Below are 25,938 nucleotides of genomic sequence, written 5' to 3'. Positions count from 1 at the left end.
TCATATTTCCTCCTGAAAGAAGTCGACTGCATGTGGTTTCAATTTTGTCCGTCACCTCATCTTTGCTCTGGCTCTTAACAGCGACCTTCAAGGCACGGACGGCTGTACCTCACGTCACGGTGAGCGAGTACAGAGCTGGCATTTGCACCTACTGTAACACAGCCTTCACCAACTGCCACTTTTATGTCAAATTTGATTTCAAACTCTGTATACTGAAGAGAAGCAGAAAGAGGCAGATGGCTGGGGAAATTGAAAGCTCTGCCTCGTCTATTCTTTGTTCCACAGAGTATGAGCTGGCCAGGCTGGCAGCTTGTCAATCTAACCCACCGAAGGGACAAGATGTGGAGATGACAGCTCTTTCTCTCTCCATTAGTGTCCCATTTACAGCCCTCTCTTTCCCGCTGTCATTGCATCACTTACGGGAAACCCACAAGCTGACCTTTCGCCGACACCTTGTTTCCCTGTCTGTCGAGCTCAGAAAGTGAAAGGAGAAAGAAACGGTCATCCTCTAGCCGCTAACATCTCCCCGCCTTCTGTGCTGAGTTCAAGTGACAGTAATCAGTGTTTATTAGCTCACTTTGCCCTTGCCACATCCAAGTGCAACAGCCACATATTAAAGTGATTAGACAATTAGGCCCATTACTGTATTACACTGGCTTATGTCACACATCACACTGGACACGGGAGAAGACAAAAACACTCTGGCTTTCCTTCCATTACAGACATTTCTGCAGCTCTAAGCTGGCAGAAAATTCACTTAATGATTGCAGCTTGTGTGCAGCACTGCTCTATTTAGAAACCAGACTGCATTTGCTGTTCAAATTAACAGTGCAAGGGGATAAAGGCACAAAGGGGAATAGACTGCACTGAGCAGGAAGAGAAGAAGACCTGATGTAACGAGGCTTACGCTAATTAACACGAGGTCTCGCGCTCGTTTCCTAAAAAATTTACTTAACGCGACTCGCATTGCTTCATTTATCTAAGCAAATGAGCGGAGAGATGTGTATCTACTTAAGCTACAGCAGGTCAATTACTAAAGCTAAATAATTCACAGAATGTAATATTTAGGTCTAACAAAAAAAAATCCTATTCTGAATAGGAAAAACTTCTACATTGAGTAAATGCTATCATAATTAGTATAATTAAAGCACATCATGTATTAATTACCGCAGGATAATTTCAGCAGAAATAGTTAAGAGTTTGCCTACATGTGAGAGATGAGACAGAAATGCAAATTAACAAATTAAGCAGCAAAGCAGCAGACTGAATATGTTCAGTAATGCAAGAGAGAAGAGAAGAGAAGAGAAGAGAAGAGGAGGAGAGGAAGAGGAGGAGGAGAGGAGGCATCTGGAGGCTGCTAGACATCACAGCACTCTGATGGTCAACCTCTTCTCTTGCAGGAGGGGTAAAAAGGGAGGGAAATCTGTTTCCTGTCATCTTCCATCTTGTCAGTCTTTGTTCAGACATCTTGCATCTCCTCCACCAGCTGTTTGCTGCCTGTGCTGACAGATGGCTGCTTCTCTTTGAAATGCACTCTCCTCTGGCCTGCTCTCCCTTACATCCCCCCACCTCACTTGGTTAAAGTTTTAGGGAAAAACTAGAATGACTCCCTTGCGGTTGCATGCTTCAGTCCGTTGCAGCTTGTGAAACCCCTTTTTGGAAGGTTTCTTCTACTGTATTTGTGTGCATGTGTTCACATACTTGGTCTACAACGCTGTAGCCACAAAAGTAAATAATGATTCAAATAAGATTCTTAAGCGTGGATGCTTCGCATGCATAGCACAGACTTAAGGCAGGCGATGACGTCACAAAGTGTCCAACAAAATTTGAAACTTTCTGTTTTTCAGTTTCTTCGTAGAAAAATGGTTACAAGTATTTTTGTATCCTATTAGACATTTGTGTGAATTATTCCCATCACTGGTTCTTAAGGTTTCTGAAGTAATGCACAAAGGTTGCTTTGTGTGACTGCACAGGCGTTGATATATGGATGGATGGACGGACAGACGGTGTAAATACATGATTCAAACCACAGCCAGCTCTGGGTTGGAGGGATAAAAATAAGTGAGGTGAATGCACAACAGGAGCGTCCATCTCACAGAAAAACTGTCAGCCACTTGCAGAACACTATGATGTATACAGCAATAAACACACTTTTTCCCACTGTCCAGACAAAAATAAACATCTAGACAACATGCATTGTGGAAACCCATCCGTGCGTGTCTGTGTCCCACAACAACGGCCAAATTAGTCAGATCTTAAAGAAAGCCTCACTCAAAACGAGGCTGAGGTCAATAAAAAAAGCACAACACTGCTCTGTGGCTTATGCCAACATATTGTGGTACTGCCAGACAGTCACACAGGTTTACATTCATACCTGTGTAATGAACTGCTGGAGTTTTACTTTCCAGCAGGCTGTAGCATGTGATCTATCCTAATCTGTGACATTCCTGTAGGTCGCATCGTCTATGTGAACCAACTCGACCCGGCATGGGAGCGCACAAAAGAGACAACAGAGGGGTCTTTGAGCCAGAGTACCAGGGGCTACCCATGGAGCTCAGGCAGCGCAACTATGGGAACTATCTCTGTACCCAGTCATCCAGCAGGCTGAAACCTGAGCTGCTCAGGAGCGAGCAGCAGACGGCAGGCAGGACCAGCATTCCTGTGGGAATGTGACTGGGGCTAATGAGCTCAGGTAGAACTGAGAGGGAGAAAACAGGAAAAACAAACTATATGGGCGTATAACTTAAAGAATCATTTTCAGATCGATTCAGAGCTACAAAGGTTTGCTTAGCAAACATCGCTCTCAGTAAAGGAAAACATGGTAACTGATAAACAGCTGTTTGCAGATGAATGTGCCAATCCATTTTTGCCACATAACTCTCAGTAAAGTGGCAAATTGGGATGCTTGTGATCAGTAACAATCGTCCCATTATACCATCTGCATAAAACATATACCATATTTTCTGCACTATAAGGCGCACTTAAAATCCTGTAATTCTCTCATAAATCGACAGTGCGCCTTATGTATGAATTCTGGTCGTGCTTACCGACCTTGAACCGATTTTATGTGCTACACGGCGCTCAAAGATCTGACAAAAATGTTTTAGTACGACTTTGCTAAGCTACGAAGCCGCACCGCTTGATGGATTGTTGGAGCATTACGGCTGCCGTAGTCAGGAGCCTCGCAGATCTGGGTCCTAAACTCCGTCCGCTGAACAATTAAGTTTAACATCCAGGCATCCATGAAAACAGAATTTATTACATTTAACAGAGTTAGAAGTTAGCAGGAAGTTAGCTCGCTAGCTTCCACCTAAACATGATATATCATGTTCTGACTGAGAGATTTCTGAAAGAATTAAAACATACAGCTCTCTTATCACTTCCAACATAAATGAAGACAGAAAAATAAACAGCAGTGACGTTTGTAGGGTTACTGAAGTTGGGCTAGCTGGTATATAATGATGTGCTACGTGATCGCTAGCGACACAGCTATGTTAGCATAAACACAGTGAAGCTGGAGGATGAACGCTAACTTTTTTCCACTGGATAAAAGTTAACGTGAAGGTTCCCGATGGTTAGGGACAAATGCAATCGCATGGCAGGATGCTGTAAACGGACCAAACTTCAGTCAGGAGAACAACTGAGATAATCCATCCACAATACGAGGTTAGTCATTAATATACTGCAACAACATGGGAATTTCGCTTAATGCGCCTTATAATCCGGTGCACCTTATGGTCTGAAAAATGCAGTACACAAAGGTTCTTCACAAAGTTTTAGTCTTACCTGTCACATTGACAGCACACGTTTCATCACATAAAGAAAAGCAGTTATTCCACCTGCGTAACTACTGTGAATCCCTGGTGGCCCTCTTCAAAGAGGCTACACTTGTTCCATTGGCAGATTTTTTCACTTATTTCAAGCAAAAATATCTTGTATTAACTGAAAAACTCTGCCAATGAAACAAGCGAAAATTCTCCAGTTTCAAGATGCACTGTCTAAAAACAAGTTCCTATATGTTACTGAAGCGTTACAGCTGCAGCTGAATCTGTCTCATTTTAAGTGCAATTAGATATTTTGACTAGAAATAAGACAAATATACTTGGTACGACTTTGAGTTTTTGCAGTGTACCCCCCACCCCGTTATTTGTCATGTGTTGCTATGGTGTGTGAACATTCATATGTTTGAAGACCCTTCTAATAAGTACTGTACACAAATGCATACCAAAGTCTGCACCAGCCACAGCATGCGGATATGCGTAATGTAGAAGAACCTGCTTTTTTTGTTTTTCACCCTTCAGGTTATGTGTAAGAGATGGAGATAAAAGGCGACAAGCAAAAGCATACAGCCCGTGTGGGTAAAAGTTGTCTTTCCACTTGGCTAGGCATCCAGTCATTCGCTCCATCCATCTGTCAGCTATGTCCCTAGTGGCTACACTGAGGGCTCACGCTCTCTCTCCGGCCTGCAATTGTTCAGTGATCCAGACACTGGTCAGCCGCTCCCCGTCTCCATTCTGTTTTCCGCTGAGGAGGCTAGAGACCAGAGACACAGAGGCAGGCCCTGCCTTGTTACAGCCCACTCACCATGTTTACATCCAGCAAATTAACACAAACATGGCAGGGAGATATGAGATCCTGCCCGAGGCCTGAACCCAGCAGCGACTGCCATCGACACACAAACACACACAAAGGCAAACTGCTCCCGTGGCTTCACCATTCACTGGCAGCTCCGCGGCCCGGTCTTTCAGACACGTGGCCGAGACTTTGACTATGTGTCACTGAATGCCTCCAAACATTAAAACCATCGTTTTTCAAACAGTCACAGTTTTTTCAGCTCTGGCTTTTCATGACAGAAGGTAGGCAGAACAGTTATCTTCATGACCCCATCTTCTTCTGCCACACATTTCAGTCGTAGTTTAGGGTTTTCGCTCATAGCAATGCAGGCCCTGCAAAAATCACTTAGCTCTTTGCGAACAAACAGATCTAATAGAGTGAAAATCTGACTAGTCGAGCTACTTTACTCCCTCTAAGCTTCTGTTGTCTCCTCTGTGGCGGAGGCTTTTTGTTTGACAGATGTTTACAGGGGCTGGGCGATGTTTCCTTGCTGTGTGCTGCCTGGGAAAACATCTGGAGTTTGCAGGGATTTACCAGTAATCCCTTTGGCAAGCTCTGGAGTGCTTTCTTAGAATTTCAATATGTCTGTAAACGTAAGAAAGGATTTCATGGTGAAAAAAGAAAAAAGAAGGTCCCGCTTTGCAGCAAGTGCTGCCGAGGTCGAAAGTTCTGTAAGCTTCTTAGTGCTCCAGCTTTTAAGCATAAATAAATTAAACCGGCTTGACTAAAACGCCTCCAATAAACTCTCATTAAAGTCCTATAAGCATGGATGGATAGACAGAGGGATACAACTTTGATGGTGTTCAGCTCATTCATTATTTGATGAAAAGGAAACAGCTTTGGCTACGCTGGAGAAATCCTCAAAAATGGTAAATAAGATGTAAACTAAAAACCTGGGAGCAAAGGAGCAAACGTCTCCCAGAAGTCTTCAGGACAAGGATTATGTTCCCCAATCACCAGGGTTCACGCGGACGTATAGCATTTGTCTTCATCCTTCTCTCCGAGTTTGTTTGAAATGCATGAAACCACCCAAGAGGGACTTCCACACCATTTATCTCTCATATCTCATAACACACTGTGGCATCACCAGAGCCTGCAATTAGCCGTCCTTAATGTTAACCCACACCCACTCTGTCGTTTTCACATTCATTATAGTCATTATAGTCACCCCCAGCATTCACAACCCAAGCCTAGCATACAGGCTCAGTAAATACAGAGTCAACAGTCCCACAGCCCCTCACTCTACAGGGGGAACAGAGCAGTCTGCTCGGGGCTCACACTCTAATGTTGAAGTAAATCTCCGTCACCATTTATCCTATACAAGAGTCTTCATCATATTTGAAATCTTCCCATGTGACTTGTATAAAGTTAAAATCTTCAGCGTATTATTTCTGTTGTCTTTAAATACTTTAAATAAGTCTGACAGGCTGCAGATACACAGAAACTGACTGAGGTTTAGCAGCTCCGCACCACGTTACGGAGCAACAAAGGCTCAGCTTGTATTTACCAAAAGAGCCTGCGTATAAATAAGCAAATGCGACGAAAGCCACAATTTGTTTCAAGGTTTGAATGTAATAACAGGATCCCTGAGTGTGTCATTTTGCAGAAAACATTGTGCGAACGGCAAAATTGGATACGAGATATACTTCATAGATAAATATTGTGATGTGTGCCGGACATTATTTGTATAAAAACCCAAGAAACTATTGGGCACGTCACCATACTGTACTTCTGCAGTATGAATAAAAGCCTCTTACAGTAAATGGTTAACAGGTGCCAGCCGCAGAAGCAGCCAACCATCTGCCAAATGTATACTCAGGAGCAGATACTTTCCAAAGCACTGAGAAATTGATGTTGGTAACTTATCTCTTTGTGATCAGTGTTGAAAAGTAAATCTATTTGTTCAAGTATTCATTTCTCAGCTGGCAGTCTTTACATTCAAGCTTGTTCCAAAGAACATCACACAATGCTAATTCTGCTTTTCGGTGCCAGTTATATTGTCAAACACAAACGGATGTATCGCAAATTTAAATGTGGAGTTGGGGGTGCTGGTTGAAGATGAGTAAAAAATGTATTTGTCAAAAGTGTGTGGGGAAGAAGGTCGGGAAAACGAAGACGGTAACGCAGCCATCCGTGAGAAAAATGTACTGCATTTTTCAGACTATAAGGCGCACTTAAAATCATTTAATTCTCTCAAAAATCATCAGTGCGCCTTATGTATGAATTCTGGTTGTGCTTATTGACCTCGAACTGATTTCATGTCGTACACAGCGCTCAGCAATCTGTCAAAAAAGTTTTAGTACGACTTTGCTACGGCTACCGTAGTCAGGAGCCTCGCAGAGGAATCTGGGTCCTAAACTCCGTCCACTTCAGGTCCCAAAGTCAAACGAACACTGAGAGTTAAAAACTGTCTAAATTCTTTCATCTTTAATAAAATGATATATGAATGATGTAACAATTAAGTTTAACATCCAGGCATCCATGAAAACAGGATTTATTACATTTAACAGAGTTAGAAATTAGCAGGAAGTTAGCTCGCTAGCTTCCACCTTAACATGATATAGCATGTTCTGACTGAGAGATTTCTGAAAGAATTCAAACGTACAGCTCTGCTATCACTTCCAACATAAATGAAGATAGAAAACTAAACAGCAGTGACGTTTGTAGGGTTACTGAAGTTGGGCTAGCTGGTACTATGTGCTACGTGATTGCTAGCGACACAGCTATGTTAGCATAGCACAAACACAGTGAAGCTGGAGGATGAACGCCAACTTTTTTCCACTCGAAGTTAACGTGAAGGTTCCCGATGGTTAGAGACAAATGCAATCGCATGGCAGGATGCTGTAAACGGACCAAACTTCAGTCAGGAGAACAACTGAGATAATCCATCCACAATATCAGGTTATTCATTAATATACTGCAACAACATGGGAATAGAGCAGCTGCAGAGGATTCAGCATTAATGAATCAATGGTACAGAAGTGGAGGAAGCAAGACGAATGAGTTGAGGAAAGTTCGACTTATCTGACTGTTTGGTTTCGCTTAATGCGCCTTTTAATCCGGTGTGCCTTATGTATGAAAAATATGGCACATTTTGATAGTTCTGTACTATAATTTGTGTCTCTGGGTGCAGCCATCCAGCTATGGGAGAGGCTGTAGTTAACACACTAATCACAGGGTGTGTGTGTAATTGAATTAGTCCAGTGGGAGTAAGGTCACTGTTTGCCCTCTGTAGGTCTGCAGCCCCACAGTCGGCCCACTGGGGGTCCTGGCAAAGACAGACAGAGCACAATTTCAGTGTTGTGCTCTCTTTCCACTCTGAGGAATGCAACTGACCTCCCACCTCTCACCAGTCGTTACCTACACCTATCTCACTTAAGGCATGAGCCCACACACGGGGGCAGCAATTACCCTTCCCCCAGACTTTGAGGACCCGCACGTTCTTGATCTAGAAGCTACAGCACTCTGTGCCCTTCTCACTCTTTTTCTTCAGAGAGCAGAAGAGGTGGGTGGTGGGGGACAGGCACTCAGTCAAACATGGCAGCGCTTGTTTAAGGTCAGCTCCCATTCACATGCTGCTGAAAGCACGCCTGTCAATCACACATAACCACACAGAGGCTGCTGCTTCTGAAGCAAGACAGCTGGGAGCAGGAAAAGCAGGCGACTGCATAAGCCTTGCCTCCGCCAACGCACATTCAGCTTACCCTCGTAAGCACTGACACACACATCCTGTTGTGCACACTTTCTTTTAGCTACAGACAAGAAGGAAAATAGTGGAATCCAGGAAGGATGATAGAGTTACTGAAAACACACTACAGGAGGAGGACACTACACTTTTACACTCTGCCACCGGCTGTTTGCATGGTTGCCTTAACCAGCATCCACTGTTACACTGACACTGTTAACCTGACACTCCCCAGCTGTTCCACTTATCTCTAATGTCACTTTGCAGGTTTTATATAACACAATAAAACACATTGGAGGCGCATTAGAGCGTTTTCCAAACTTGTGCATCTCGTTTTTAGAAGCAGACGCTTTGAAATATTAGATCTCTGCATCATAGTGAAGCAGTCTCCTCTTTTTCATTAAGTTTGTTTAAACACACATCATGAAATATTAGACAGGCTGCAAAAACAGATTTCGGTTAGAAAAGATCAAACCAGAGCAGCCATCTTCCTACTTCCACACCCCGAGACTGCTCAAGTACAAAATGGCAGACCAGATGGAAACGGAGCACCTCGGGCACCAACAGATGCTCCCACGAGGCCACTTGGCACACACTCACTTATCCTCTATAATAGCCCTGATTATAGCAAAGACAGTGTAACACATGCACTGTTATTTCATATATTTAATGCGCCGAATGCTTTAGCCTACCAAGAGTAAACCAAAGTAAACTGAGCCATGCGTGACCGTTTTTCTGTAACCGGATAGCTCGGATGATCCTACAGGGCAGACACCTGATGCTAGGTGGAGAACACGATCGGCATAAGGGGTCACTACAAAAAACCGTTGGTCACGAGACAAAAAGAGACGAGGCAGGAACTTAGCAGGAGGACAGCTGACTGGCTAGATGGTCGCTGGTGGCTGTCGTCTGGCTGATAGATGGCCTCGCTGCCTAAATGACTGGTTAACTGACTGAAGGCAGTTGTAACTGTAGCTATTCATTAGCAGAGCAGCGAGCAGTTAGCGAAAGTGCTAGTGGCTGGCCCAAAGCTTGGCTTTCACAGCCTAATGTCAGGCTCACACAGAACAGTCTATCAGACTCATCACATCACACAGGCTACAGGACCAGACGATGACATCACTAAAGGTGCGCTACCTCACAAGAAAAGGTCTGCCCTCATGGAAACATAACGGCCATCGAGCAGGCGTTACATTAAATCACAAGTATGGATCTGCTTCACGTTACATTTGCACAAATTATTCAGAGCAAGGACTTTGAACATAATGTGAAAGCAGAGAGCGAAGAATGAGGCAGATATATGAAATACCAAAATAAATCTGTTTCCTCGGCTTGTTTTTAGAGCTCGGAGCACAAATGGAGACTTTTAGAAAACTGAACTCATCCTTTTATTGTGGCAAACACTCGAACAACAAGTAGAAAGTGTTCTCACTTAAGTGCAGTGCTCCCATAAAAACGCAATATTATCATGCAGATGGCATTAGAAACTGTGTGTTTGCACAGTTACACTGAGAACTCACGTATTTAACCTGCACTTCAACACAGGCCTGCAGCCCCGAGGTAAAACCTGCATGTGGACGTACCTTCTCATTGTACTTGAACTTGACATAGAACCAGCTGGACTTGATCATCGTTGTCTCTTCTGCTCCTGACTGATTCAGTGCGTGAGGAATGACTGATGATCAGCGTGCAGCCTAATGACACGGACGTTTCTGCTCCTTTATCCCGTTGGTCTTTGTGCTGCTCCTTTCTCTCACTTCAAGCCCCGGAGCCAGCTCCCGTTTGCTTCACTCCTTCGTCTTCGTGCCGCGGCGTGCCGTGTGTCTCATGTCGGGTTTGGAAGGCTGACAGAGGAGCTCCTCAGATGGGCTTCAGCTGTGTTCAGTGGTGGCAGATGCCAGCAGAGGCGCAGCAGAGAGATGTTTTACTTCTAAGTGGGCTAACTCTACACGCTGCAGCACCAACCTCCCGCACTTCCCTCTCCCTCTTTCCTTTCTTTCTTCCTGCCTATCATATGTGCTCACTTTCTCTGCCTCACTTACTCTTTTTATGTTTCCCCTTTCTCGAGCCCTGTGCTCACTCAAATCACCTTCTCCGTGCTTCCCATTGCTCTCTTTTATGCACCGGTAAACTCTTTCATTCCGACCTCATTTAACCCCCTTCTGTATCTATTTCAATCTTACGTTTCTCTGCCCTCTGTAAACCAACACTGTCTGCTTTATTATTTCTACAGAAATCAGCCCGATGCTAGTCTGACTCCAAAGGTTCAGAGCTCCCCTGGGCCAAATGCACTCTGACAGCTGAACAAATGCACCCCCTAAATGCTACGTCAAATGTATTTATGCTGAGATCAGATTGGGCAAAACTCCCTCTGCATGAGCGCTTCAAATATTTACAAGGATTGTAGCAAAGATTGCCGTTAGCGGCTTATCTAGTATTCCTGTTTCATAAAATTCCAACTACTGGGACATTCCATGTATTCCGGTACTGATTTGATTTCCATGAATTCTTCTTCTGTGCTTCCTGATTCAACTTTACATGATATAAAATATCTCTCTAAGGTGGTTAGCATTGCTGTCTTGCAGCAAACAGGGTTGCGAGTTTGAATCCACCATCTGGCTGTGTGTCGTTTGCATGTTCTCCCTGTGTTTGTGTGGGTTCTCTCCGGGTACTCGTGCAGTTAGCGGGGTTAGGGGTTTAACTGGTGATCCTAAAGTGCCCGAGAGTGTGAATGGTTGTCTGTCTGTTTCTGTGCCCTGCCTGCATCGTACAGCCTGGACAGGTCGCCAGTCTGTCACAGAGAGACAGACAACCTGTCCTGGTTGTGGTTGGATCTCTCGTCCATCCATTCATATATTTAATTTTGAAATTAAACCAGCAGTTAATACTGCATCATGCAGACACAAAGCAAACTCAGCTTTCACTTGAAGTTATGTAGTTCAGTTTTAGCCTCAACTTGAGACTGGGAACGGGCCACCCAGTCAATGTTTACATTCTGCCACTCCCGCTGGCGCACAGGGCCCATATCCCATCCACACAGTGCTGCTGCTGTGTATATAATCATGTCACTTTTGACGATGGTTTGAAACTACAATGGGCTCCTGTATCCCACAGGGTTTATCCAAATTTGGCAGCTCCCGAGGTAAACTGAGGCAACCCCTGTCATGGGACAGCAGTGGGTTATAAACAAAAGTAATCAGACGCAGGAGTGCCACTGCGTCAGCATCCATGGAAACATAATCTCCCTTTGTTCAAAGTTTGTGCCAGCATGGGGGGGGCAGCATCTAATGCCATCGTGGGACATCACGGAGGACGGACCGACTCTTTCACACGTCATGCTTACAACAGTGAAGCAGGAACAGATTGGTAAAAGATTGATATAGTCAATACAGCGGTTCTACTCTGTGCTTACTACACAAAGGGGCGTAAAGAAGGGTCCATGCTGATCGTGGATACAGAACACAGAGCCGTATTTCCCTGCATCTGTCTGTGGATAGGTTATTGAGCACTAAGACGTGGACTGCTCGCTGAAAATGAGACATTTGCATATCTTTAAACAGCTGACATTTAGGAGACAGCATCTCTGCATGTGTGCAGGCACAGTTGGCCTGCAAACAAACAAAGCAGGTAATGTCACTGATTTTTCCTGCATGACAAATTTGATGCACGACTACAGAAGAGAAACCATCATTTAACATGAACCTATCAAATTAACTAACAGCTAATTTGTCCTTTTTTTATTAGCCACTGAGGACGTCTGCACTATTAAGCAATGAAAGTGGGACATTACGACTACAGTTTGTCCTGCAGTGATAGTCGTACAGTAACATTTATGTCTATTTTATATAAACTTGTATTTCAACACAGTGCTGTCACAGTTTTGCCATCATTTACTGATCCACAGCCCACCACATGAACATTATGTGTGATTTTTTAACCCCTTCCTCTGCATTTTTAGGTCAGCAGTGACGTACGGAGGGCTTGTCTTCAGCAGTCGGTCTAATCAGAAGAAAAACAAACAGCAGGTTTCCTTGACTCAGGGCTGCTGGGGCTGAGCGCGTGTGGGCTGCTGTATATCATTTGCTTCAGTCCTGTTCTTCCTCCTTACTCTTCTTTCTCTCTTGTCTTATCACTTTCCACTCTCCTCATGCCACCCATGGGGAGCCTGTAGTGCTGTAATGCTAAGTGACAGCCTGCCTGCCTGCTCACTTCCCACACACATGCCTACGCTTGGCCATGTCCCCCACGGCCATCGCTGCGCCCGGATAACAGAGTTTCAAAAGCTCGGAGGGATGAAATCCAAAAAAACAAAAAAGAGTTTAGGGTATCGTTTCAGCGACTGGTGTGCGTTTAGGCACAACACGGAGCTGAACAGAGCTGGAAAGGTGCAGTCAGTGGCTTGCTGATAATATTTTGAGGACTGTGCACAATTGCATTACAAGGTTATCTTGAGATCTCTTTGGATCTCAAATTACACAGTTATATAGCATGCAAAGACATATCAAAACAATTAAGTTCAGGGGCAACAGAACAGACCAACATGAGGTCAGTGAGCATTGTTTCTGCATGGCTTTACCAGCATCAGGAGGGAGGAGGAGGCTGAAATGCGCCAGTTTTTCTACAAATATCTCAAATATCAATATGTCTAAAAAGGAGTCTCTTCTTTTTCAACACAAACTGGGAAGAAGCTTTAGCAGGCTGTAGAGGCTCTGGAGCTGCCCATCTGCACAGACTCGAGCGTGACGCTGTGTTTTTAGCGTGGACATCTTTGTCATAATCGCTTGTCAACGTCCGTCCTAGTGTACGACACACGAGAGCACGTACAGTGGACCTGACACTTTTTGTTTATGTGCTAGCTTGCTCTCTCCTCCGGCTGCAGCAGCCCAGATGTTCAACCCCGTGAGCTACAACGCTTCAGCTCTGCTCCGATTTTCCATTAAACCTGCTAGCATGAAAAAGAGTGAGCATGCCATCCTGCAAAACACTTCCTCCTTAGAGTTTGCTTTAATCTTTTAAACTCAGAAGCAGCTCTGTGCTGCAACATAGTTCTCTTACATAATCAAATATAAGGTTAAAAAAATAAATGGAGACAAATGAGAGACACTTTTTTAATGAAACTCACCTGTGGGAACTGTTAGTGAAGGAGGGAAGGCTTTACAACAAACGACACCCCCACTCCTCTACAACACTGCTGCAATGGGCCGGCACGGCACAGTGCATGTTTCCTCGCTTCCTCTCCGCAGGCCATATTGGCCAGCAACACAAAGGCCATTTCCTGCTCTCCACACAGATATTACAGTTGAAGCTAAGTCTCTCTGATGGCCAGATAATACAGGTCTGAGTCCCGTCTAGGCCACAGCCAGGAAATCACGTTAGCCTGCCCCCCTCTGCCTTCTACTGCTGGGGATTATAGCACCAGGCTGCCTTGGCACAAATTACTTTTGCTGTAATGCAGTGAGGAAGCTTGTATTAAGGTCCATGAGGTGCAGCAATAACTTGTTTGTTCCTTTGGGAGAGCTGACCACTGACCACTAGTTTAGCTTTATTACTGTAAAAAAGTATGCAGTGAGACTTACAAGGAAATAATTCATGTAGGGGAAAAAGCTCTAAACCGGTCAATCAAACGAGCATTAATGTGATGAAGGAGGAATCTGTATTTAATGCTAATCTAGCTAACCAATTTTTGGGGCAGGAAATAACTTCAAACTGGTCAAAGCTAGCAACTGTTACATAATGCTCTGAGCTGAATGCTAAAACTAGCATGCTAACATGAGCTGAATGTTAAAACTAGCATGCTAACATGTTAATGGGCAACTACAGCATTTACTAATTATAAACAAAGCACAACTACGGCTTTTGGACACAGAAGTCCTTCTACTGATTTAGTTATACAAAAATGCATCAAATACACAGACATGAAGATGCCTTTAAATACCTCGATGAATCCTCATAAACTGAGATTTTACTAAAAACTTTGTGTCAAAATGGATAGAATTGATTTTCTGGGATGGCATTAGATGGAAGGTGGAGTGATACACTCATGTAACAGTGAAGTATTTCTCTCAGAAGTCAATCCGGTCTTTAAGTCTGATGTTATTAGCAGTGTCTGGGTCCAAACTCCGCTTCAGGTCCCAAAGTCAAGCGATCACTGCAGCATCACTGACAGTTAAAAACTGTCTAAATTCTTTCATCTTTAATAAAATCATCAGTGTTGCTGCTTTAGCAGGTGTAACAATTAAGTTTAACATCCAGGCATCCATGAAAACAGAATTTATTAAATTTAACAGAGTTAGAAGTTAGCAGGAAGTTAGCTTGCTAGCTTCCACCTAAACATGATATAGCATGTTCTGACTGAGAGATTTCTGAAAGAATTAAAACATACAGCTCTGCTGTCACTTCCAACATAAATGAAGACAGAAAACTAAACAGCAGTGACGTTTGTAGGGTTACTGAAGTTGGGCTAGCTGGTATATAATGATGTGCTACGTGATTGCTAGCGACACAGCTATGTTAGCATAGCATAAACACAGTGAAGCTGGAGGATGAACGCTAACTATTTTCCACTGGATAAAAGTTAACGTGAAGGTTCCCGATGGTTAGGGACAAATGCAATCACATGGCAGGATGCTGTAAACGGACCAAACTTCAGTCAGGAGAACAACTGAGATAATCAATCCACAATACCAGGTTAGTCATTAATATACTGCAACAGCATGGGCTGGAGTTACATCGTAAGGTTTAAAAAACTGAGCTTTAAAATGAATAGCGGTAATAAAAACCGAGAGAGGCCGACAGTGATCACTGACTGTTTTTAGGGGCTTGTTGAGATTAAACAGAACAAGATACAAGGCATTAAAACATGTTAAACACACAACAGCCTTAGTTTGGGCTCAGAAGCAGGATTCATCATGTCATCGCTTGAAGACCGGATTGACGGAAAATGACCTGACCTTGCCTTCATACTGCAAAGATAAATTAAATCCCACACATGTAAATAAAGTAAATGCCAAATAAACCTCCACAAAAGTGTTTCTATTACACTGTGCTGAAAGAAGAAGATGGTTTGTCAAATTCATGTAAGAGTACCAACATGTCGTGTGCTGACTTTGCCAAAGGCCTGCAGAAATGATCGCAGGTTCAAACTGGCGTGCAAAAACACACACACACACACACACACACACACACACACACACACACACACACACACAGAGTCTGAGTACAGAGCCAAGGCTTCATTTGGAGTCATTTCCAAACAATTCAGCACGCGATTTGGTTGGGGGTCTGGTTGAAGTGGGGGGAAACAGACTCCAGAGAGCAACAAGGAACATAAAAAGGAGGGGAAATACTCCATGTTCCAATAACTTTCAGATGCATGAGCCAATGCCAGCTCCATGATGTTTCAGTTCACCTCCTCCCTTCCTCAGCTCCTTTGCACGCATTCACCCTCTCCTAGGGAAGCAGCCTACAGACCCAGCTGTCCCAGCACTGGTCAGCGAACAGATCAGATGAAAGCAGGAAACAGATAAACACAGACTAATTGCTCACAGACAGAGACTAGAAACAGGGTGAGTGGTGTGTGGGGGCACTGTAAGTTATATGTTCAGAAACAGGATGGCTGGAGGCTAGGTCAGAACTCGTGATGCTAAACAGGGTCTCAAAGTCTCTTACATAGAGTCTGCACCCACAACAGACTGAAAATCACACAGTGAGAAAAGAAGCAAAGGAACCTACTTAAATCCAGTGCAAGACCACAAAGTCTTTCATATTCTTCCCATGGTTTTGACATTAAAATACTAAATGTCAAAACCAAGACATCTACCAATATGACCAGTACTTTTCCAGCTTCATGTCATGGGGGCAACAGTCCAGAGATGCCCAGTCTTTCTCACCACCCCTTCTAGCTGCTTGCAAACCGATGTCATTAGCAGTTTCCTGGTCGCAACTCCTCTTCAGTTCCCAAACTCAAGTAAGCTTGTTTCCATATAATGATATAGGATGTTCAGACCGAGGGATTTCTGGAAAATGCAAACGTACATCTCTGCTGTCATTTCGGACATAAATGAAGATGGAAAACTAAACAGCAGTGGCGTTTGCAGGGTTGCTGAAGTTGGACTAGCTGGTGTATAATGGTGCTACGTGGTGGCTACACAGCTATAGTTTGGATCGTATGAGGCCCTGATGGGCAGAGAGAAATGCAACTGCAGCAGGAAAAACGTGCTGAAAATGGGCCAAACGTCAGTCACAAGAACACCTGAGATGATCCATCCAGAGCATGAGCTTAGGCATTAATACACTGCTGCATGGTTTGGATAAATTCCTGATCCTCAGCTTCCATGTGCCCATTCAAATCTTTGTTAGCCTCAGAGTGATTCTTTTCTGAGCCGTTCAAATATTTGATGTCTGGCAAACTGAGCCATACATCGTCAGGTTCAAAAGCTGAGCTTTAAAATGAACAGTGCTAATAAAAACCCTGAGAGGGCGACAATGATCGCTGACTATTTTTAGGGGCTTGTTCAGATTAAACAGAAGACACAAAGCATTAAAACTTTAAAAAGACAACAGGTTTAATGAACGCAGTGCAGTTTGGACGAGCTAGCTGAGAGGGATCTAAGTGGTGTAAAAGAGGTCAGACGCCCAGACCTCATCAGCTGGTTCCTTTCGATGTGAAGGAGTAGCAGCTATACTCTGAGTCCGTCCCAAATGACCGAGTTCCTCACCCTATCTCCAAAGGAGAGCCCCACCACCCTTCAGAGGAAACTCATTTCTGCTGCTTACATGCACAGGCTCATTCTTTCAGCCACTGCCCACAGCTCATGGCCATCGGTGAGGGCAGGTGCATAGATCGACCAGTGAATAGGCAGCTTTGTTTTCACATTCAGCTCGCTTTTAACCACAACAAATTAGTACAGCATCAGCATAGACACCATGCCGATGTATAAATCCTCCGGCACCATTTGCCCATTAATCGTAAAAAGGACTCCAAGGTGGTGGAAAAAGGGTGGCGTGCTGACCCAGCATGAGCACATTACTGGGCCTCTATGCACCATATCGCGCCCATACTGTGGTCTTTTGCTGTTTCTTGCCTGCTTTGGATCAGAACATTAGTAATGCTCGCAGGTTTAGTCCAATATGTCCAGTTTTAGCTGCATCCATGACTTTCTGAAGTTGGAGGTTTGCGATGGTGTGGCTGACCTCGATTTGCCCCTTTCACTTTCGGCCTGTGCAGACGGTAACGTTTGTGCTCCATCAGCAGAGTCCTCCATTTCCACAGCGAGGCGTACCTTCTCCTGCTTGTACCCTACAGGGATGGACTTCAGTGGTAGGCCATATCAGAGAAGCAAAGGGGTAAGCACGGCCACTTTTATTGGTGCGAGTTACCCACACTGTCCATCTTGCCAACCTTTAAGCTCAGGATTTCACAGAGCTTCAATGGCCACACCCTCCACTGGTGCAGAGTACAAACGTGAACTTCCCAGATACAGGACTCATTGATTTTTGCCACGCCGTGCACAAACTGTTGCTTGGTTACCTCCCCCGTCTGTCTGCCAGACAGCTGTGCAGTGTAACACTTCCTCACACAGAAAATTACATTATTCGAGTATATGTAATCTTTATTATGAATTCTAAAACTAATAATAGCCCTAAAACCTAAACTGTTACTAGAAAATAACAACTACATGTCTTCAATGGCTGTTGTCTTTGCAGGACAAGGTTAAAATGACCCTCTTGGTGCTTCTAGTATTAAAACAGAAGAAAAAGGCTGTTTGTAAGAAAAGAATTATGATGAAAGATAATAGAAGAGCATCTCACTAACAGTGTAGGAAGGAGATCAAGAACCTGACCTCAGAAACGTGAAATTTGCACCAGATGCCAAACTAATCTACTTAAAGCAAAGAAGAGAAAATAAAAATGGGAAGTGTTGGATAAATGATGAAGGAGTCCTCTCTGTGCTCACTCTGACGTCTTCCAACTGGTCACAGTTGAGAAATCTGCAGCGTAACCATCTTCTATTTTGCGTTTATGCTCCCACATAGTTACAGTCGTCCTTTTATCTCACCAATCCACTCAAATTCATGTATATTTTTAAAAAAGCCCTGCTGAATAAACGAGCAACTATAAAAATAAGAAATGTAATTTATATTCATCTCATTTCTCATAAATGATCCAAATGGGTGATGACGGCTCCACAATATCCTACTAACCAGTAACGTGGCTAAAGCTAGAACAAGCTAAGACCTACAGAAAATGTGCGCAGTGATGGAGGGCAGAGGAGGGAAAGGCTGGAATAATAATATTAATTCAAAAAATAACTGTAACAATCACTCCCATTACAGTGTCTGTATCTGAGCATGTAACCATCCATTTCACCAAATTACAGCATGTAAAGCTAAATTTAGATATAATTACATTTACAAACGGCCTTCAAAGGTCACAGTAAGAAATTACAAAATAACATCTTGTTTTGGATTTCACACATTTTGTTTCTATGTAGCTACAGGCAGTAAGTATTCTGCAGATGCCTCCTTTACTTCCCCCCCAGGGCCAAAGACACATGGGACTGGGAGCAGAGGATAATGACCTCTGAGCCAAAACACGTGATTCTAGAAGAAGAAGGAGGCGATCCACCCAGGGGTCCTTACGGGGAGCGACCCCATTACAAACTCTGAAGAACAGGCCGCATCTCATTACTCGCGCTCCTTCACAAGAGTCTAGTTAAATTATTGATTGTAACCTATGAACTACATGTGTACACTGACAGGGGAAATGCATCAGGGAGGAGGGGGATGCACTAGTGCTGCATGTGGCCTCTGACTCGGATCGTCCAACATCTCAGCATCACAAGATGCGCAAACACATCCGTGTGTTCTCAGCTTCTCCATTTCTTCTGACAGTCTTGTGCGTAAGTGTATTGTATAGCTCGAGGCAGGGAAGCAGCAGAGGCAGCATAAAGGCATCAAAGCAGTCACCTCCACCGCAGCTCTTAACAGGTCAACTCCAAGAGATAGCACTGAGCCAAAGACCTTTGAATCAAGGTTAACGGCAGCTTGGGAGAGAGCTATCAAAGTGATCTAAAGCACAGTTAAAAGGAAATAAAGGTAGACTCTATTACAATAGCCGTATTGATCGCGTGAACCTTTTGCCCAGAGACAAATCTGTATTTCAAAGGCAATGATGGTTGCTCTGTATGTGAGGGTGATGTTTAATGTTCTCCCACTTCACTGCAGGTTCCAACAAGAAGTTGACCTCAGAGTTTAATTTGGTGAACTCTGATGCAGTAACACGTAAAGCAGCTTTTAAGTTTGTGCAGCTCCTGCTGTCACGTACTGGTGTGATGTAAGGAGCCCAGCAGGCAGTGACCAATTAGCACATTTCAACTGCAAACTGCATGCAGACTTGTTTACGCGGTTTCTTAAACACAAACCTTTTAAGCGCATAAATCTGTACAAATCAGGAACATCTTTACACATCTGGATACATTCACAGTGTTGAAGAGCATGTTTGTAGAGAGCTGTTGATGCCGTGCGATAATCAAAAGAATCTAGTTTTTGCAAAGCAGCATTATTTTTTGCTCATTACACCCACTTAGCTCTGAAAACACGAGAAATCTGCTTCATGCAGAGGAGACGGCTCTGTCAGCACACACCCATGCACATGGCACTGGAGTCTTCCACACTAACAAGGATGTGTCACCGAGAGTCAAACCCTGCAGAGTGGCATATTTTTACTGGAGAAGTGACTGCGACGCGGACAGACCCTCGTATGCACCGCTGTATAATAAGCTCTACTTATTTTAGCTTCATTATTGCCAGCTGGTTGCTGCACCACAGAAAATCACATCAACTTGGATTTGAGGCAGGCTGTGATAATAAACTAGCAGACTGTGTGAGGGTGCATCAGTGTGTCTGCATTACACAAAGCACATTAAAGCTCACATTGCTTTATGAGGCAAAATGTGCAGATGTATATTTTTTAATTAGACTCATCAGAGCGTGGCCCTAAAGCTGACCATCGGTGGGTGAAACATGGTGCAATTAGAGTTTTTACATTAAAGCTGCTGACCAAACCTTTACGGCACTGCTTTTGTTCTAAATGAGTAAATAATAACAACAACAATAATAATAATAAAGGTAGCATTTAAAATATCACAATCTGAGCACCGAAATTGGAAAAAGGATGCATGTTAAATGAAAAAAGGTCCAAGCATTCTCCTCAGCTAGCAGCAGAGGGTGCCAGCACATCACAAAAACAGCCCAGCATGCAACACATTTCAGGACTCCAGCTCCAGTTTACTCATCTGAACTGGGGAGAGAGAGGGGGGGGAGAGAGAGAGGGAGAGGAGAGAGGGAGAGAGAGGGAGACAGAGAGAGAGACAGAGAGACAGAGAGAGACAGAACAGAGGAGAGAGCGAGAGGGAGAGAGTAGAGACGAGAGGAGAGAGCGGAGATGGAGAGAGCAGAGAAGAGACAGAGAGAGAGAGAGAGAGAGAGACAGACAGAGAGAGAGAGAGGAGGAGAGGGACAGAGAGAGAGAGAGAGAGGAGGAGGCGAGGGACAGAGAGAGGGACAGAGAGGAGCGGCAGAGAGAGAGAGAGGAGAGAGAGAGACGGAGAGAGAGGAGAGAGACGAGGAGAGAGAGAGAGGGGAGAGAGGGAGAGGACAGGCGAGACCGAGCAGAGACGAGAGGCAGAGAGAGAGAGGGCAGAAGAGAGGACAGAGGGAGCAGGAGAGAGACGAGAGAGAGGGAGAGGAGAGAGAGGGAGCGGGAGAGAGGGAGAGAGAGGGAGAGGAGAGAGACAGAGAGGGAGAGAGAGAGAGGACGAGAGAGGGAGAGAGGGAGAGAGGGAGAGAGAGAGGGAGAGAGAGAGGGAGAGGAGAGGGCCATTGTTGGTGTAGCTGTGTTTTCTGTTTTTTTGCTCAGGATTCAATTACTCCATCTTTCCAGTCCCTGCAGCTTCTGGCTGAGAGGGGACATGGTCTAGACATGCTGTGTTTATTCCAGGAAACCATATAATGATGTTTCACATGGCGACTTTATATAAATTCAAGCTTACTGTCAAAGGATTCCCAGGCAGGAGAGATTCTGTGTGATGCAGAGAAGGCGACTTCAACAGAACGAAATAAGCCGTAATGTTTTTTTGCTTTTACCTCCAAGTCTATTAAGCTATTCGCTTGTATTTTCACACCGACCCGTCCTCGTTTCACTTTGCTTCACAGAGGCTGATAGAAGCATTTGTCACAACAGAGATGTGGCGTGCGCTCGAACGCACCAAGGTTTTAAGCAAGATTGAATATTTTTCCTTGGCTCCTCTGTCGGTGGCAGATGAGCCCAGGGTCTGGGTAAATCACAGATGGCTATTTCTCTCTCCCTGCTCTAGGGTGACAGGAAAACTGAGACTGCCACCTCCTCAGCCTGCGGTGGCAAAGGACTGGCACAGTCAAGAGGATAGGGAGAGGAAAGAAGAGGATGGAGTCTGGTCTCCCCTGCGGGTTCCTTGGAGAAACAGTCTCCATCTGCTCATCTGGGCCTTTTCTGACAGTCAACACATTTTACCATTTCCTTTTATACTCTACTGTACATGACTTTGAAGAAGGCAAAACTCGAGGGCGCACCCAGAGGTACGACTGCCTTCATACTACGCTCACTGTGTTTAAAATAATTTGATACTTTTTCATCAGAATAAGCATTAAGTCAGTTAAACGTCTGGGATTTGATCTGGTCAGTTACGTTTTTTCACTAGTTTTGCATTTGGCTAGGGTCAGTGTCGCTGCTGGCAGCATGAGGTGATACAAGTAGTCCAACTCCCCAACCCCCGGCCCGGTACCGCCCCGCGAGCCGTTTGGTAGCGGGCCACAAGAGTCGATGCTTGGGTGTGAAATTTATGGTTTTCAGGGTTTTTATCGTTATTTTTTATCGTTGTTATCGTTAACTCGGTGTCCCCTGGTTTTTCTCCATGTGTTATGAAGAAATTCATTTTTGGTACCGGTACTGGTTTTATTTTGTTGTATTTTTCCTCGACACCTTAAAGGCCGGTCCATGGCACAAAAAAGGTTGGGGAGCGCTGCCTTAACCCATCGCCAGGGCTGGAAGACACTGACTGCTGGCAGAGCTCTACAAAACAACCTCCTTTAGCTCACTGGTGTGGCCGTCTGGCAGCCTGATGGCCATTAGGTATCAGGAGGATACCTCTGGATCCGCTGTCAGACTCTATGCTGGTGCAATGGGCCTCGAGTTTCCTCCTAGTGCACAATAATGCATGTAGGGAGTCCCTAGAAGAGGAAGGCAACCCTCGCCAATAGCGCACCTCTGGGTCCAATCTAACCGCCAGGTTGCACTTCAGACTGTCCAGAGCTCAGCGATGCTCTGGTCCACATTAGGGAGGAAAGCTCCAGGACACCATCCCTCGTCTCAGTAGCCAATCGGAACAGCTTCTCCCATAATTTTCCACTTCAATTTCCAGGCAGTTCTGAAATGAGCCTTCTGTAGGTTGAACGTTTTCATTTCTATTAAACGATGATATTCTATTAAATATCATCACAGGTATTTATTTTTTAAATCATTTTTCTCCATTGGGATCTGATGTTTTAAAAGTGTTCCTTTTGTGTAGCTGCACACTCTCTTAAAGCAGTGAATGCACACTGACTTGAGTATTTTTTCTCCTGTCAAGTACGAACAGTTTTTCTCTGACAGTGGATTATAACTTGTTCTGGAGCTCTCATCCTTCATATCTGGTGTTGTGTAAGGTTAAAGGATCAATACTACTCCTTTCGCTCTGAATTTGTGCCTGCGTGGCAAGTTAAGAGGGGTTTCCAACAACATTTTGTTTTGAGTGATGAAAGCAGTGGGGAGAATAAAGGCTGAGCCAAGGTCAAAGTCTTATCCTCTTCCCATTTCAGGTCAGTCTGCATTCCTGTGGGAATGTAGCCCAAAAGCAGTCGGAAATGAGCTGGCATCAAACAGGACTCTGACTTCTGCCTGTATGAAGGCACAGAGAGACGAAGAAAGTGTTTTCATGTTGTCTCCCATATCTGGCTTGAAGAGTTTGTTCAGGCTGCCACGATTCTGTAACAGTGGATGTCAAACAACATCAGGATGTCCTACTGTACTATGTCTTATTACCATGTTGCTGTTGCCATGGTGTTATGGTCATCACTGAGGGGGGAAATAAACTGTTTGTCTACTATTATTTATCTTTGGTGTGATGTGCAAGGTAATGAAACTTATAGCAGTTTGGCCGAACGCAAATAATGAAGAAACCAGTAAAACTGGAGTTTAAAACACTGAATTTTGACAACAAGTAAAACTTCTTACTTGCTCATCTTATGTCATAGAGTAAAGATCCCATCGCTGCAGCCAGTGGGAATCAAACCATCAACCTTCCAGTTGCGTAGACGACCTGCTCGATCTCTAAAATGAACTGTTTGATCACGGGTGTTCAAATAAAACACTTCACTCTGAAGACTCAGTACTAATCCAGTCCTTCACACAGTATTCAAGCAATACTAAAACCAATGATGAGGATGTTTCAACTCTAGTCCAAGCTCTGCGTTTTTTCAGGCAAACAGTATGCAAAGGAGTGCTAAAGTAAGGTTAATGTAACGTCAGCCATGGATGCAGGCTCATGCATGCAAACCCTGTGTGTTCCTGAGTTTGAGTCAACTGTTCTCAGGCTAAATGATGGAACCAAAGTTCAGCCTTAAGCCTGAAAACATGTTCCATGTGTTGGTATGATGACACTTATCCTGACATGGGCAAAATATGGAGAGATGCTGGTAAATCACACTAACTCTATGAGCCAAATATCTTTAGTTTATGTAAGAAATGTATTCCTGTGGATTCATATAGTGTCCATTTAAGTTCCTTCATTGTTATGTAATCTGATGGTTCATTATGGGATAAATAAAGATGACATTACAGACAATTAACTGGTAGACTGCATGTAATAATTACACAATAGTCATGACGGTGCCCCAGTTATTATCAACTATTATCCTCTGTTAATTCATACAATTTCACGGTGCTGTGTTAACTTCCTTTACCAGTGGATTTTGAGTAATCCAAAAATCAGAGACAATTCACTGGGAATGACTAACTCCAATAAGGACAAATTACTAAGAGGATGTGGTCTGCCGTGTTATCAAAAGGAGGGAAATGAGGTAGAAGGAAATGGAGGCAAATTGATTTTCTTTTTACCCCCATCAGGGAGCGTGGAGCTGATGAAAAGCAAAGTGAGATAAGGACTTTCCAGAAATGACTCAACACGTGCAAATATGAGCTTTCGGATGTTCCTCCTACTCCCTGCAGCCACGCTCTCCACAGTCATTAAAACCTCTCTCTCATTTACTGTGATGAAGGGCTACTTACACCGACTTCAAGTGCTCGTCATTAACTCCCATTCCAAGTTTCGGACTCACATTTAAAAGGTTTTGGTTGGAAGTAATAAACTGACAAAAAAATTCTCCTTTGTTGAGCAGCAGGAGAATAAGGACGACAACATGTCAGTCACATTTGTCAAATGATGTCAAGATTATTCTATAAAGTCTGAAATTAATCATTTCTTGAACAGATGGGATCATATTATGCATGAATTACTAAAATTCAGAGTATCACTGTTGAGGTTATTTTACAGCTTATGATTAAGAAGATGAAACATGTGGAATAACAGCAGTGCCATTATCTGGTTATCTTGTCCTACATATCAGACAATCAGCTGTCTCTATGGTGCTGAGTGCTACAAAAGATGACCGGAAGATTAGCATTGGACCAAACTGTTAGCTGAAACTTAAGCTTGTATCCAACATTTCATATCAGATGTTGACAACCCCTACTGTCCCTTTTGGATATAATGAGTGCTTGTTACAACTATTCTTGGCTCACATTTAGCCAAAAAAATCAGGCTAGAACAACCTGCCTCTAGGGAGTGTATAAAACCAAAATACCTGTCATGTTACGGGGACTGTATGTAATTACCTCTGTGTAATTACCTCTTCTTATTAGCTTACAATAATCTATTAAAAATTCACCAGATCCGGTTTGCGCTTTGTGACACTTGCAGTATTGACCCATCACATTCAAATACAGTCACTGGGAAGGACATCTCCCTTTCACCTAATGGGGTCTTTGAGACCAGCAATGCCAGAGGCAGAAGAGAAGTAATTGGCTTCTGTGTGCCTCAGCTCCTCAACTGAACTGCAGTCAGAGCTCTAACAGATGAAGACTTGCATGAACATATAACTTATAGTCAGCAGATTAGACATGCTGACTATAAGTAAGCTTATAGTGAGCATGAAAATTAGCTGTCTAAATAACAACACCAGAAGCTGGTTATAAGCTGACAATATGCCAGCTAGTGTTAGGCTCAAATGTTCTTAAAATTACACTTTTCCTCAAAAACATTTTGACTGCGTTCTCACATCGTATAAGTTTATCCAAGCATCAGAGTCCAACAAAGTAACATCCACTTCAAAGACAATTTTTGGTATACAGGAGTTAACAGCGGCTAACAGCAGTTAACAAAGACTAACAGCAGCTAACAGCAGTTAATAAAGACTAACAGCAGCTAACAGGAGTTAACAAAGACTAACAGCAGTGCGTACTGAAAGATCGGGATATCCTGAATAAATTAATCTATGGCCGTCATT

At 43.8% G+C, this 25,938-nt stretch overlaps 2 protein-coding genes across 12 annotated transcripts in view; one reads left to right on the top strand and one right to left on the bottom strand.

The window, feature by feature from the left end:
* The window catches only part of LOC120720571, a 914,567-nt gene that overhangs the window by 325,451 nt on the left and 563,178 nt on the right, over positions 1 to 25,938 (top strand). The window lies entirely within an intron of this gene.
* auts2a (activator of transcription and developmental regulator AUTS2 a) overlaps positions 1 to 25,938 on the bottom strand; it is a 327,329-nt gene that overhangs the window by 208,526 nt on the left and 92,865 nt on the right. For 2 of the 11 annotated variants that reach the window (XM_040013095.1, XM_040013108.1), the window contains exon 1: positions 9,883 to 14,455. The exons of the other annotated variants lie outside the window; for them this stretch is intronic. In XM_040013095.1, the coding sequence (XP_039869029.1) occupies positions 9,883 to 9,930 (48 nt within the window). In that variant the 5' untranslated portion in view covers positions 9,931 to 14,455. Of the gene's footprint in view, positions 1 to 9,882; positions 14,456 to 25,938 lie in introns of those variants that run through there. 11 annotated transcript variants of the gene reach the window in all.

Source organism: Simochromis diagramma, unplaced genomic scaffold (assembly GCF_900408965.1).
Source record: "Simochromis diagramma unplaced genomic scaffold, fSimDia1.1 OVJJ01000123.1, whole genome shotgun sequence".
In the NCBI taxonomy this organism is placed as follows: Eukaryota; Metazoa; Chordata; class Actinopteri; order Cichliformes; family Cichlidae; genus Simochromis; species Simochromis diagramma.
Note: the sequence above shows the minus strand (reverse complement) of the source record. Positions and strands in the feature narration are given on the sequence as shown.